General features: G+C 46.9%; 1 protein-coding gene across 2 annotated transcripts in view; it reads right to left on the bottom strand.

Moving 5' to 3' along the window:
- Positions 1-16,060, bottom strand: part of RPTOR (regulatory associated protein of MTOR complex 1) — a 399,056-nt gene that overhangs the window by 303,929 nt on the left and 79,067 nt on the right. The window contains exon 3 of one of the 2 annotated variants that reach the window (XM_026455869.2): positions 850-932. The exons of the other annotated variant lie outside the window; for it this stretch is intronic. Within the exon in view, the coding sequence (XP_026311654.1) occupies positions 850-932 (83 nt within the window). The remainder of the gene's footprint in view (positions 1-849; positions 933-16,060) is intronic. 2 annotated transcript variants of the gene reach the window in all.

The raw sequence follows: 16,060 nt of genomic DNA, 5'->3' as shown, positions 1-16,060 counted from the left end.
CAAATAAGTGTTCAAAAGGTTGCATAAAAAATGTGTTTCCATGAGGCTTACATCAAAAAGGGGAGAGTAAAACTCGCAGGAGACGCGCAGGTAAGGCACCTTCTCAACCTGCGTTCTTCATTATGTTCCTTTAGGTAACTCAAGTCCCCACCACGCAAAGCTGAATACAGGGCACCTCCATAAGCACCCAGATTCCTAGTTTTTTAATGAAATTTATTAAATCTCCAAACCAGTTAATAAGAAAGGCTAAAGGTCTTTGGGTGGATTACAAGTAACTTAAGATCTTAAAGGCAATTTGACACAGTTATATTCTATGCCACTTTTCTTTAAAAAAAAAAACTGTAAGATATAAGCAAAAAAACCCACACACACTAATTGGTAACTGGCTCCCTAAAAAGAACCTTATCTTTTGAATCAAAGACAAAGTGTATAATAGGTGTCATCTTTTCAATGTTGGGTGCTTCTTGCGCAACTATTTGAAAACTGAAGACACGAGGAATAGCATTAACTACTTGAGGTTAAAGAAAAATTATTGAAAATACATTTCCTGAGAAAAATTAAAACCATGGTTAAGAGCAACAAGAATACTTTTTCTTTTCTAAAAATCTGGAACAAACTTAAGCAAAATAAGTTGGACTGTCCAATGCAAGACTCACAATAATGTGTACGTCGTCAAGACAACACAGCCACCAACAGCCAGCAGGCAGAACGCAGGCACACGAAACACAGTGCGCAGGCGCCATGCCGCACAAGGGCAAGGTGTGCATGGAATTCTCACTTGGGTCCAAAGAGGATTGGAAACCAAGGAACTGGAGTTTCCCTGTAAGAAGGAAAGTGAAGCACGCTTACCCTTGGCTGCCAGTTCTCGTACTGCTTCTGTAAATTTGCACCGATGGTTTCCAGAGCTTTCTGAGGACCCATCGACAGAGGATCTGAGGAAGCAATGGAAAAGAGAAAGTTCTTTATGTCTGCGTTTCCTTCTCTGCTAGGCCTCTCTTCCACAGTTTCTCCTTACATAACGCACTTCAAAGTCACCTTTGACTAAAAGCCACACAACGCGTAAGGTTGATCAGTGTTAACCAGATTCACGGAACAGCTAAGGTGCTCAAACAAGCTGACACGCCGTGAAAGCCAGTGTTTTAACATCACGGGCAAGTGACTGCTGTTCTTCTACCCACATTCATTTGTATTTCGGCACCTGCAGCTTTCCCGCACTTGCACTGTTTTATTCTCAGGCTCCTGCTCAAGCTTTCTATGAGAAGGTAGCTCTGCAGTGACAGCATATGCTTCCTCCTGTTCAAACTATGGCTCTCACTGGTACAGGAAAAGGAGGAGAGAAAAAGACAAAGAAGTGACATTTTTAAATTAATTTTCATCTGCACTCAGTTTTCCCACAAAAAAAATCTGTTTCACAAACATACATTCATGTCCAGGATTTACTCGTTTATTTCAGGAGTGGGTTCCAGAGCAATTACCTCTAAATCAGCAGTTCTCAAACTTGTTTGGTCTCAGGACCCCTTTGTGCTCTAAAATTATTGAAAACCCCAAAGAGCTTTGATTTATGTTGTTGTATCTATCAATATCTACTCTATGTGAAATTCAGATAAGATTTTTAAAATATTTCTTTCTTCATTTTAAAAATAACAAACTCATTATATTTTAACATATTTATTATAAAAATAACTATTTTTTCCAAAAAAGTTTAGCGAGAAGAGCAGCATTTTTGTGAATTTCTGGAATATGTGGTTTGGTCGAGGATGGGTGACTCTCATCCATTTTTGCATTCGCCTGTGGCAATTCATGGTTTCAGTGACTGCACACGTGGAAACCTCTACCTCACACACATGTTCATCATTAGAAAACAGAAGAGTATCTTAAAATGCTATTTTACATAATCATGACTCTTTTTGTTTGATACTACACCAAAACTTATCGTGGTAATTTCCTTCAGATTATGAGATGTACTATCTGAAACCACATCGACGAACTTTTTGTATGCTATCACATTAAAATTAACTGCTCTTTGCTGCACCTTGAGTGGATTTTTTACCCATATATTATTTTGTACCATCAAACATTGACCATTTGGAAAATATCAGCTCATTGAACTATACAGATCTTATATATTTCATTCTCCAATATGTTTTTAAAAATCCACACTCATTAACATTATCATGATCTCATCAGAAATGTCTTAAGTACTAAGAAGTTGCCAGGCTCAGCCAGGTGTGGTGGCTCACCCCGTAATCCCAGCACTTTGAGAGGCCAAGGTGGGTGGATCACCTGAGGTCAGGAGTTCAAGACCAGCCTGACCAACTTGGTGAAACTCCGTCTCTTCTAAAAATACAAAAATTAGCCAGGCGTGGTGATGGGCACCTGTAATCCCAGCAACTCAGGAGGCTGAGACAGGAGAATTGCTCGAACCCGGGAGGCAGAGGTTGCAGTGAGCCGAGATCGCACCACTGCACTCCAGCCTGGGTGACAGAGCGAGACTCCATTTCAAAAACCACCACCACCACCACCACCACCACAACAAAGAAGTTGCCAGGCTCATAGTGGTAGGTATCAGGTTTCCACATTTTATTTTTTTTATTTGAAATCTCAAATTTTATCAATGGAAACAAACACTGTCAGTTGCTTTCCTTAACGTGACAGGCTCATGCCATTCATTTTCCAGAAAACATCTGCCAACTACTCCAGGTCTCTCTGTTGGGGGTAAAATGCTATCAAACAGCACCACATGCTACAGAGAAATGCTGCGTGAAAGCAAGAGCCAATCAATGCAGCAAATTTCGTTAATGTCTTAAGAAATTCCCGTAGTCACCCCTACCTTCAGCAACCACCCCCCCCCCATCAGTTGGCAGCCATCCACATGAGGCAGGACCTTCTGTCAGCCAATTAAATGCTAAAAGATTACGACTCGCTAAGGCTCAAGTGATGATTAACATTTTTCAGCAGTTTTTAAATGAAAGTGTGCATGTTTTTTGGACACAATGCTACGGCACACTTCACAGACTACAGTACAGTGTAAAGGTAACTTTTATATGTACTGACAGCAAAACGTTCATGTGACCCGCTTACTGCTGTCGTCTAAAACCAAACCCGCAGTATCACAGAGAGGTACCTGTATAGTTTTTGGCACTATTTAATTTTTTTTTTTTTTAGCTATATGTATGCTGCTCTGATAAAAATAAAATTAAAAATAATAATCAATCAATCAATCAATCAATATCATGACATTAATAAGATTCTACAACTGGAAAGGGCCTTCGTCCATAGATAGGCCAATGTCATCAAGGGCTTTTCAAAACAGAGATGCCAGGCCCTAACCTTCTGGAAAGTCTAATTCAATGGACACCTCTGGCTGAAAACAGCTTGGTAAAAATCAGGTAATATTTAACTTCTCCGGAAGAATTGTGGTAAATTTGTTATAATCCGTAATCCGTGACTTCGGAAATTACATACTGGTCTTCATTTCTCTCAGGAACAAGGTTCTAAGGTCTCAAAAAAAAAATCACAGTGATCCAAATCAACTGTGCTGTGATCAGACCCACAAGTTAGGAATGGACTGGGATCTGAAAAATAAAAAATTGGGGCCATGAAGTGCATAAACAAAGCAAAGGAAAGCAAAAAATAGCTTTAAGAAACAGATGCCAAAGAGCAGGCCTTGCCACATGCATGGAGGAGCAAAGCAAGCGCACAGGGCTGGCTGGAAGGCACTGAGCGCACGGGGCTGGCTGGAAGGCACTGAGTTCAGTCACCCATACTTAACTGCAGCAGCCAGCATGGTCGCAGCCCGCGGCTGTCATCTATGGTAAGAAAACAGAAATGGTCTCCTCCGTACAGAGATAAAAGATCTATCCATGCATCACAATGGTCAACGGTGGCTCACGCTATGCATGCTCTCCAGTGAACCACGGACAGAGGGAGCAGGGAGGGAGCTCCCATTCAAGGAGTACCCTCCTTGGATTTCATCCCTTGGAAAGTCCAGGCCCTTCTCCCATCCCACCCTCTCCCCAGCGTTGACAGGAGGCGGCCACTGTGGCACTTCCCTGCATCCCTCACAACATCCTGCAGAGACACAGGGGCCCTCGTTAGTAGAGGTAGCCTGGCAGGGGCCCCACTCTCCCTGCCCTGACTCAGGTCAGGACACTTGCCCACCCAGGAGGGGTGAAGCCACTGCCGGCTGCTCACCAGGCTGTGACCAGCTACATGGCGCTATGACCTCCTATCCACTGGGAATCCCTGTGGTCAGTTAATTGCATGGTTCTCTCCCAAGAATAGGACACTGGGTAGGAGAGCTGAAATGAGAAGCAGAGGAAGAGATGGGAAAGAATGAGGTCAAATAAAACAATGCATTTAGCATTTGATTAAGTATAATGTAAATAAACTAAAATTAAACTCCCCCATGGATATTGCTGACAATAGTATCAGTCTGATGTGGGGTGAGGTGGACAGATCATACATTTAAAATTGTAGTTGTGCCTCTAATTCCTTTATGAGTTTCGATTGAAGGGGAACCTGGGAAAGAACTAATGAAACTTCAGCAGCGAGTGAGTGTGTGGGTAACTTGAAGAATGATGTGGATGGAAAAGGAGACGGTAATTGGTATTTGTATAAAACGTTTAGCTCTTTACAAATTTTCCTATTTGCAAGATTTTCAGCATAACCCCTCTGAATTTTAAGACACTTAGAACTTTACACTGAAAGGAACTTGGTCCAACCCACCTCATGGGACAGAAGGGTAAGCTGAAGATAAAGCAGTCAGATGACTTGGCCAAAGGTTACTGACAGTGCTGGCATTCAGTTGGCCTGAAGGGGTGCAGTTTTTTCTTTTTAAACCTCTCCATCTTCTTCCTATGTACCCAGTTTGATTACCCGTCCTATCCATTTCACCTTCCAAAGAGCTGGCGCTCCACCATCCACTGCTAACGAGTTCACCCAATCTGCAGCACTTCACGACGCTCCTGAGACTGTCCCACCTCCCGGCTGGATTCCTGAATCTGACCCAGTGACTCCAAAGAGGGTGGTGCCCCAGGCACGGACAGGGCCACCACGGACCTAGTCTTTCTCTTCTCGGTCCACCCTGAAGATGGGCGCAGGCCGACCCCTCCCCTCAGAAGCCCACAGTGCCGGCTGTGTGCTCCATGTAGATGGAAAGCTGTCGAGAGTGGAGACCCAGCAGTGGGGCTGGGGGAGGGGACCCATAGGTGACAAGACTAGGCCTCTGGGCCACTGGTCATGTTATTCCTCAAGCTGGGGTCCATGGGCATGATCTGTTTAGGATACACTCGGGTTCGGTGCAGTTTCCTATGTGTGCCGTCCTTTCCATCAGTGAAAAGTTCGCACTGAAGCCCTGTCCAGCACTCACTGCTCACAGAATCTTTGTAGCTCTTTGTACCTTGTATTTAGTAGACACTTAATAAACATTTGTTAATTGACTTATTAACTGAGTGCTGCCTACTAAATGAAGTGCAAATTCTCTGTGGCTTTCAAGGACTCTGTCACTCATTAGTTGTGCAGCCTTAAACAACTCATTTTTGACTGAGAAAATACGTAATGGCAAAAGGGCGACTTTGAAATTAGAAATGGTTTTTAATGAGTCTTTGTTCTCCTAACCATAACACCGTCCCTGTCTATTTTGTAATAATCAGTCCTGTATACAGGGAGAGGTGTGTGATCTTCCTCAGCTCAGGGGCACAGCTCGGAGCCACACAGCTGTGACCTTCCTCAGCTCAGGGGCAAAGCTCGGAGCCACACAGCTGTGATCTTCCTCAGCTCAGGGGCACAGCTAGGAGCCACACAGCCGCAGGCACCCGGGGCAGGAAAGCTTCGGCCGGGACCCGCAGCCCTTGCGGCGTCTGTGGGGCTGGGATGGGAGCCGTACAGGAACCATCTTGTACAGTCTAGCACCGTTCTAACGACTAGGCCTCACTCCTCACATAGCTCCAAAATTATGTTCTTGTGTTGCCTATTGCTGTATTATACAAAAACCAGGAGCTATATGGATTTTCAGCAGGTATGAGGGGATGAACATGTCCTGTTTTAAAAACAGTCCTCACTTTTTTAGAGGAGAGAGGCGGGCTCCAAGCAGTTAACCTTCTTCTTTCAGATTCCTTCAGAGGGAAGCGGAGACACCACCTTGAGACACCAATACAACTGGGCAGAGAAAACAGTGTGTGAAGCCTGGACAACAAAATGAGACCCCGTCTCTACAAGAATTTTTTTTTTTAATTAATCGGCGTGTTGGTAGCATGCCTGTGGTTCCAAATACTCAAGAGGCTGAGGTGGGAGGATCGCTTGAGTCCAGGAGGTAGAGGCTACAGTGGGCCACGATCACACCACTGCACTCCAGCCTGTGTGACTCCGTCTCAAAAAAGGAGAGAGAGAGAGAGAGAGAGAAGGAAAAGAAAGGAAAGGAAAGGAAAGGAAAGGAAAGGAAAGGAAAGGAAAGGAAAGGAAAGGAAAGGAAAAAGAAAAGAGAAGAGAAGAGAAAAGAAAAGAAAAAAGAAAAGAAAAGAAAAAACAGCATTTTAAACCATGAATCCCAAAGAGCCAAGGTTTCAGCTGCAGGCACAGAGCTGTGCTGGAGCATAGGGCTGTGACTGGCCGTGGCTAACGGTGCTACTGACCCCCCAGCCCAAAGGGAGCCCAGCTGGTGTGCCAAAACCCAGCCCCTCGGACCTCAGAGTGTGGGCTCGCGCTCCTCCTTCGGCTCTCCGCTCTTGCCTCCCACCGCTGGCCCTGACGTCTCTGCCACAGCATTCTCTGGCCTCCAGGCCGTTCAAGCTTGGCCTCATACTGGCCTCTGTTCTACTGCATGAGTCCTAGTCTCACCTCCCCAGCTGTACTACCACTGCCTTGAAAGCAAGAGCGCAGCTTACAGTTCCTTGTACATAGCACTATGCTTAACATATACATTTCCACCTCACCAATATTTGTTAACCAACTTGACTAGTCCATGAATCCCTAATGGTTGCAAGAATCAATGGCGAAGTCCATGCAAGTGCTCTGTAAACCCACCAGCCACCGCCAAGGGCGATCACGACTATTTTCAGCTCATCTACCCAAGGTCTCTTAATGCTCACATGTATGCATTAAGAAGAGAAAAACAAAGCTAAGAGCCTCCCAAATGTTCCCTTGGGATGACAGAATTTCCATGCATCTGACAAACCTTTGGCATTCCCACCTCTTCGGATAACAGCTACCATTAGCTGGCACACAAAACCATTTCCGCTAAATGATGCCCCCTGCTCAGCATGCAGCTCATTCGCACTCTGCGGCCACAGCCGGGTCCCCAAGAGCGGGGCACACACAGTTCTTCAGCAGGATCGTTTTCAGTATTATTGTTGCAGCATTTAGTGTCGGGCCATAAAACAAAACAGCCTCTCCCGTGCCTCTCTGAAAAGAGACAAGTGTCACTTCCATGAACTAGAACAGCATCTTATTATCCAGAGAAGGGAGGAGCAGGGGTGGGAAAAGAGGCCTCAGCCGTCGGCAGGGGCAGGGCTGGAAACGCAGGTGCGTACTGCGACCCCTTCTCACCAGTTCCAGCATGCTCAGGACCTGGATCCCATTTCTCAGGAGCTGACTCCACAGCCCTGGGCTTCATCTGGATGACCCAGCAGGGAGGCCATGCCGTCCAGAGCCGCGCTGGGCATCGGCCCCTTGTTTGCTCACAGACAGGACACCTGCTCTCCCTCAGCTCTGGAAGGAGTGCTGTCTTCCTGCGTGGTTCAGGCACAAACAGTTACCCAAAAACAAACAGAAAGGTAAGGCTGCGTCTATTTTTCAAGCTTCTCATACCCCTCTGACATCAGCACAGACCACCACCTTCTGCTCCACCCCATCCTGCCCAAAAATGTGCCCCATCCTCAGGGTTCTACATAAAGCACAGGGGATTCACACGTATTGCTACCTGACAGATTGGATGTTTAATCTGTACAATGAAATAAGCAGCACCATGCATCTACTCCCAGAATCTGCTGGAGACCTTCAACCCTGAGTAAGTGGCTGTCCTGCAAGGCTGCACGCCCGGCAGTGGGGCTCAGTGAGCTGTGTTCACTGCAGCCCTCTTTCATAGTCAACCCCACAGAAAGCAGCAGAAGAGGCACAGATTCAGGCAGCAGCTCGTGCAGCACTGTGGCCCCTGCTCCCCATGCAGCACTGGGGCGTGTTAGGGGGGTATGGGCGATCTGGAGTTGGGGTACTGGGGCGTGTTGGGGGGTGTGGGTGATCTGGGGGGGGGGTGCGGGGGGGTGTGGGGGGGGTGTAAGTGATCTGGAGTAGGAGTACTGGGGCGTGTTGGGGAGGGGTATGGGTGATCTGGAGTGGGGGTACTGGGGCATGTTGGGGGGGTGTAGGTGATCTGGAGGAGTACTGGGGCATGTTGGGGAGGGGTGTGGGCGATCTGGAGTGGGGGTACTGGGGTGTGTTGGGGATGGGTATGGGTGATCTGTAGGGGGTACTGGGGCTGGTGCTATGTTCTGAATGTGTCCCCCAAAATGTACGTGTTGGAACAGAAGCCCAATGTGATAGTATGAAGAGATGGGGCCTTCAGGAGGCGATCGTGTCTCATAAAAGGGCTGGAGGGAACTAGTCACACCTTCTGCCTTTCTGTCCCTTCCACCATGACAGGACACAGTGTTACAGCACTGGAAGATGGACAGGGCCCTCAGGAGACACCAGGCCTGCCAGTGCCTTTATCTTAGACTCCTCAGCCCCTGGAACTGTGTGAAATGCATTTCTGTTGTTTATAAATTACTCAGTCTTGGGTATTCCGTTAGAGCAGCAACAATAGACTAAGACAGGGTTGTAGGGGTCGGGATGCTTGGGCGCCGTGACGTAGCTGTCGGGGTATTTGAGGTGTTGTGATGTTGGGGTAGAAGTAGGGACTGGGGTTGGGACGGCAGAGGTGAGGACCAGTCTCTGCACCAAACTGGGTCTCTGCTCCCAGTTAATTCCCCAACCCCACTAGCTCCACTTTACAGATGAGGAAACTGAGGCCCAAAACAGTTAAATGTGTAGCACAGCTGGAAGGAATAAAGCTGGAGTCTTAACACAAAATCTCGATTTCCAGTAATAGATCTCAAAATGCTAAGACCAAATATAAAATCCTGAGCTCTGACTTCTAAATGGTAACACGTTTTTAAGTAATTTGATTGCACCAATCCCTGTAGGGAAGGCTTCCTCCATGGCCCCAGTCATTCTCATCTTGAGGAAGGCAGAGCAAACCCATCGCCGAGCCCAGCCCCATCACTAGCACCCCCTCCTCGCCTTCCTGGCCAAGCCGCCCCACAAGCTTCCCCACTTCATCTGCCTTCACTCTTCAGGTCGCTACAATCAGCCCAGTCCCACCTCTCAGCCTTGACAACGCTGACCAGAAGCTCCTCCGTGTACTCATCCAGAAGCATGCTGGTCCTCCTCTCCGGTACCCCTCTCTGCACCCCCAGGGCCCTGCCTCTGCCCCACACCCTCTGGTCTAGTTCGTGCCATGCGGTGACCTCCCCGGTTCCTCTAGTCTATGACAAGCCCCCTTCTCCCACCAGATCCGCTTCCCGCTGGATGCTGGCTCCACTCGGAGGTTCCTAGAAGCACCTCACCATGTGCAAATGGAATCCCACCATCTGCCCAGCCGGCCCAGCTCCCAGTCTTGGTTACTGGTGTATCATCCTTCCCTTGGCTGGCCAGGCCTGAAACCTAAAGCACTTGTTGAAAATGCTAAAATCCCTTCTTTTAACAATCCTAAAGCCACAAGGTGGGTCTGGGCAAAGCTGGCATCTGCCCCAGGATGATGGGAGCCACAGTGGCCTGGAATGAGCTGTCAAGTCTGACTGGGCCCAGAGCCCATGCAGAGGAAGAAGGAGAGGTGTGGTTGCAGGGAGGTGACCATATGGGTGTTGGACCAGGACAGTGAGAAAGGCAGACACTGGGGGTGAAACGGCAAAGGGTAACGGGGTCAGAGAGGGACAGCAATGGCAGAGAGGAGAAGAGGGTCCACAGAGGAGGAGGGACCACATTAGCCAATACAATAAGGACAAAGGATACCAAGGTTATCACTGTCAGAAGATGGAGCTACAAATATGGAAAACCCCCATGAGGTGGAATAGGCATGAATGTAAATGTAGAGAGGTACAGAAATACTGAGACAAACGTGTATAGAGAGAAGCACACACACACAGTATGCACACACACAGTATGTACACGCACACAGTATGCACACACACAGTATGTACACGCACAGTATGCACACACAGTATGCAAGCACATACGGTATGCACAAGCACACAGTATGCACACACATAATATGCACACACACAGTATGCACACGCACAGTATGCACACAGTATGCAAACACACAGTATGCACACACAGTATGCACACGCGCACAGTGTGCACACACACAGTATACACACGTACACAGTGTGTGCACACACATAGTATGCACACACAGTATACACACACATCAGTATGCATGCACACAGTATGCACACACACGGTATGCACACGCACACGGTATGCACACATAGTATGCACACAGTATGCACACGCACACAGTATGCACGCACATAGTATGCACATAGTATGCACACGCACACAGTATGCACGCACATAGTATGCACGCAGAGTATGCACACACACAGTATGCACACACACACAGTATGCACCCATGCACACAGTATGCACACACACAGTACGCACACACACACGGTATGCACACACATGCATTTCCTTGCTCTGTCCAGCAAGAGAGGTCCCGGGAGCAATAGCACGCCAGTTCAAAGAGAACACCTGGCACCCACATCTCAGTTTCTAACACCACATTCCACTAGGAGGAATGAGGCTGCAAAAAAGACTAGATAAGATAAAGTAAGCACATGCCCCATAATGATGGAAGCAAGACAGAAGTCAAAAAATCCGGCCCAGTGGGTTCCCAACAACCAGAGGGAGACAAGCTCGGCACCAAAGGATAACACTGGATTCTAAATCCACTGAATGAAAATGGAGGCCATGAGTTCAAAATGAAGAAACTGAAAGTGACGAGGAAAGGAATATGTGCACAATCTCAAAGCACCTCTTCCTGAAAATACCTTTCAACTACAAAGGGGAATTTCACATGAGGTCCAGCAGGTGCCAGCTTAATCAGCTGAAAAGATCTGCATGACCAGTAATGGATAAATCACAACCCCGCACCACCCGGTGCAGCCCGCGTGAAGCAGGCAGCTCTGCGCGATGCTCCTGCCAGTGAAGCATGACCTAAATGGAATCATTAGGAGACACCGGAGACGTTCTACTAAACCAAGAGGCTGCCATCTTCACACGCCAGGGTCGGGGTGTCACGGAATGCCTGTGGAACTGCTTAGACTGAGGGAGAGGAAATTAGGATGGCGCATGGATGAGCAGGATTCTGTGCCACAAAGGACATTCCTGGGACACTGGCAAACCTGCATGCAGCTGAGGCTTACGTGGCAGTCACACGTCCATGCGAATCTCCTTGATTTTGGTGACTGCATTGTCGTCTGGAAAGAGAAACTCCCTGCTGGCAGGAATGACACACTAAGGAATTCAGAGGTGCTGAAGCACCATGTCAGCAGCCTTCTCTCGATGAATCAGAAAGGAAACAGCTTAGTACTATACTTGCAACTTTTGGAACTTCTTTTTCATAATAAAAAATGGGCCTAGTGTGGTAGCTCATGCTGGTAATTTCAACACTTTAAGAGGCTGAGGTGGGAGGATCACTTGAGCCCTGGAGTTCGAGACCAGCCTGAGCAACAAAGTGAGACCCTGTCTCCACAAAAAGTTTTAAAAGCGTGGGGGATGCACGTCTACAGTGCCAGCTACTCAGGAAGCTGAGGGAGGAGGATGGCTTGAGCCCAGGAGTTTGAGGCTGCAGTGAGCTATGATCATGCCACTGCACTCCAGCATGGGCAACAGAGTGAGGTCCTATCTCAGAAAAATGAAAATTTTAAAGTAAATAAATAAACTAAAAAATAAAATGTGGGCTGCTACACACTCCTGCAAATGTGTTGATTCCAATCACTAGGCTTCTTGTCCTCTCATGCCATATTGTTAAAACCACCATCACCAGGACCAGGCCCTTGCCCACTTTTTAATAAAGGCCAAATAAAATTTTTCCAACTTAGAAAAAGCACATGCCCTTCTAAACTTAAAACTCACTTGAAATTATTAGAAAGTAGACTATATTTCTAAACGGCAGAAAGACTTTCAAAACGTAATTTTCAGAAATCTCAATTGCTGGATCTTTCACACCAAGAAAGAAGCATGGAGTTCTTTCCATTCTCATTAACATTGTGTAAATACTGATCAAAGAGACTGTGTGGGAGAGGGCGGTGAGCTCTGACAAAATCTCAGGCTTTTCAGGCCGGGAAGAGCAACTCGGATCCTCAGACGACACCACCTACACAACCCCAAAGGGCCTGCGCGTCCCCAGAGCACGCACAGGGATCTGGATGAGGAGGGCTTCTTCTAAAAGCCTCACATAAGCATCACTGCAGAGGAAGAGAAAACAACTGATTACATTCAGCTGTGACAAGGGACCGATGAAGCGGAAAGAGTCCACGGTGGCTAATAAGAAGTCAATTTCAACCAGCACAGTCACCGGGAGCCAGCAGTGAGCCAAGAGAGTGTCTGAGAAAATCAGCCACAAAACACAGCTGCTCCATCATGGGGTGTGGGGGACAAGCAGCCTGGAAGGGGTGAGGGAACTGTCATCCTAAAACACCTTCACATAGTGAGACAGCCAAATAATGCAGGAAACACATTTATTTCCAATTCAGATCAGATTAGATTTAGATGAGAAGAATTTGGGGTTTTTTGAGACAGGGTCTCACTCTGTTGCCCAGGCTGGAGTGCACTGGCACCATCATAGCTCACTGCAGCCTCGACCTCCCAAGCTCGAGTGATCCTCCTGCTGCAGCTTCCAGAGTACCTGGGACTACAGGCATATCTGTCATCTCAAAATCAGCCACCATGCCCCCCTAATTTTCTGATTTTTTGTAGAGACATGGTCTCTTACTATGCTGCCCAGGTTGAGAATAATTTGTAATTTTTGTTAAAGTAATAAAGGGAACTTCTGCTTTTGCTTAGGATGTAGAAAGCTGGGGGGGAAGAGTTGCTCCAATCCTATCAACATGAGAAAGCTGAACAATCAGCAACATCATCACTTTTCTTGCACTCATAAGAGAGCTGAGGCCGCAGGGCAGACAAATAAACCAAATCCCACAGCCCGCCCTCTCTGAGAGCCCAGGCACATGCACAGGCCATCTTCGAAGAGCAAAGGTCTGCAAAAGAAACCAGCTAAGATGGTAACGCGTCCTCAAGGCCCCACTGTGCGCTCGCATATCCGTGTGGGAACGCAGGGGGTCCAGGCACAAGGGGCGCTCACACTCCCCTGCGTGCACCCTCACTGCACGCTCATGAGAAGCACCCACCGGAGGCAGCACAGAGTGTGGAGAGGCTTAAAGCCCACCTGCCCCCAGAGACCTCCTCCCCTAGGAAGCAAAGCCAGATCCCAGGGGCCAGAAGCCCCTCAGTCCACAAGAACAGGCAAACACTCCTGTACCTGGAGGGTGGGGGGAGATACAGACAAAACCTACCTTGCTCACCATGGGCTTAGAACACATTGTCCCAAGACACAGGTGAAGGGCATGGAGGATGGGGTGAGGGAAGGCGCAAAACGGCCTACTCCTGGGATAGGAGCAGAACACACCCTGGGCACAGAATTCTACACTGAACCGACGCAGACGTTTGCCACCACTGGGGGGGACAGGCGAAAACACTGCAACTGCACTCCATCCAAGGCCCAGACACCCGGGGCCTGCCTGAGACTAAAGAGAAACCAGGACCACAGAGAACTCCCACCACTCCACAGCCTGGCGCTGGGTCACTAGCAATGGAAATCCCGTGCCAGGAGACAGGCAAAGCCAGGGACCACTCGGTGCGGCAGGTGGGCAGGCACAGCTCAGGCTGGGGTGGAGCAGGAACCCTGGGAAAACCCCCTGGCGTGCCTATACCCACTCTAACACAGGAGGACTGTGCTGGTCAGCTTTATGTGTCCACTGGGCCAGGCCACAGCATTCAGCAATTCAATCAAACACGAACCAGGTGCCACCGTGAAAGCACTCTCTACACGTGGTGACATCCACCATCAGCTGGCTTCAAGGAGATTTTCTTTGGTAATATGGGGGGGTCTCACCCAATTAGTTAAAGGCCTTAAGAGCCAAACTGAGGCTTTCCTAAGAAGAAATTTCTGCCTGAAGCCTATAAGACATGCACGCATACATACATACATACTTACACTTACACACACACACACACACACATACACACACCCCTACTGCCCCTGTTTCTCTGGAGAACCCTGACTGATACAAGCACCAACTAATCACTCTAAGAACTAAGTTTCTGCTGCAGTAGGTATAACCATTACAACAACAAATTCCAACCCCAGTTAACTACTTACTAAACTATAGACTATATACGACTTACCTCATTCGCTATTGTTCTACACACAATGTCCAGCATGCAATTAAAATTTATAAAGCACACAAGAAACCAAGGAAAAGCACATTACAGTCAAGAGATAACAAAGGAATTAGGAGACTCAGGGCTGACCCTGATTTCTGAACTATAGGTCAAGGACTCTAAGGTAACTATGATGAACGTAGCAGAGGTTCTAGAAGGAAAGGCGGGCGATATGCCTTTCCCCTAGAGATGGAAACTAAAATAGTCAATGGAAATGCTAGAAATAAAAAACCCAGTATCAGAGAAAAAGAATTCCTTTGACTGGTTTATCAGCAGACTAACAAAAGCTCAATGAGACATGGGAGAGAACAAACGGGAAGAGCTGCGATACAATGTCCAACAGCGCAATACATAGAGAGCTAAGTCCCAGAAGAGAGAGACACACGGAAGAGCTGCAGGACAATGTCCAACAGCACAATACATAGAGAGCTGAGTCCCAGAACACAGAGACACACGGAAGAGCTGCGGGACAATGTCCAACAGTGCAATACACAGAGAGCTGAGTCCCAGAAGAGAGAGAAACCATCAATAAATATTGGAAAAGATAATGGGAATTTTTCAAAGATGAAGACATCCAACTACACATCCAAGAAGCTCACAGAAACCCCAAAAGAATAAATTTCACAGGTGCAGTACTGTGCACTCATAGTCCCAGCTACTCAGGAGGCTGAGGCAAGAGGATCACTAGAGCCCAGATGTTCAAGCACAGCCCAGCCCGGGCAACATTGAGAGACACCCATCTCTAAAAGAAAAAAAAGGGTGGGGAGAATAAATTCCAAAACAAACGAAAAAAAAAAAAAAACTAATAGGTTATAGATAAAGCTACTGAGAATACAAAAGGAACATCTTGAAGGTTGCCAGAGAAAAATGAAACAAAATATACAGAAAAACAAAGAATTACAGCAAACTTCTCAGAAACTGCTAGCCAGAAAACAACAGGTGAGTATTTTAAAAGACAGTGCTAAAAGAGTCAACAGAAAATTATATACCCAGAAAAAATACCTTTCAACCACAAAGACAAAATGAAGAATTTTCCAAACAGAAATCTAGGAAAATTTAATGCCTATAGCCCAGCACTGCAAGATATGCTAAAGTAAGTTCTTTAGGCATGATGATTATGATACCAGATAGAAACTTGGAACTGTGGAAAGAAATGAATGGTCCTCAAAACAATAAATATGAAGGTAAATATAAAAGACATCTATTCATTATTTTTTAAAATCTTTTAAAAAACTGACAGTTCAGCAGTTCCTTAAAGAATTAAACATATATGGAACAGAACGGAGTCCTCAGAAATAATGCCACACATCTACAACCATCTGATCTTTGACAAACCTGACAAAAACAAGAAATGGGGAAAGGATTCCCTATTTAATAAATGGTGCTGGGAAAATTGGCTAGCCATAAGTAGAAAGCTGAAACTGGATCCTTTCCTTACTCCTTATACGAAGATTAATTCAAGATGGATTAGAGACTTAAATGTTAGACCTAATACCATAAAAACCCTAGAAGAAAA

This window comes from Piliocolobus tephrosceles, chromosome 16 (genome assembly GCF_002776525.5).
Source record: "Piliocolobus tephrosceles isolate RC106 chromosome 16, ASM277652v3, whole genome shotgun sequence".
Classification (NCBI taxonomy): Eukaryota; Metazoa; Chordata; class Mammalia; order Primates; family Cercopithecidae; genus Piliocolobus; species Piliocolobus tephrosceles.
Note: the sequence above shows the minus strand (reverse complement) of the source record. Positions and strands in the feature narration are given on the sequence as shown.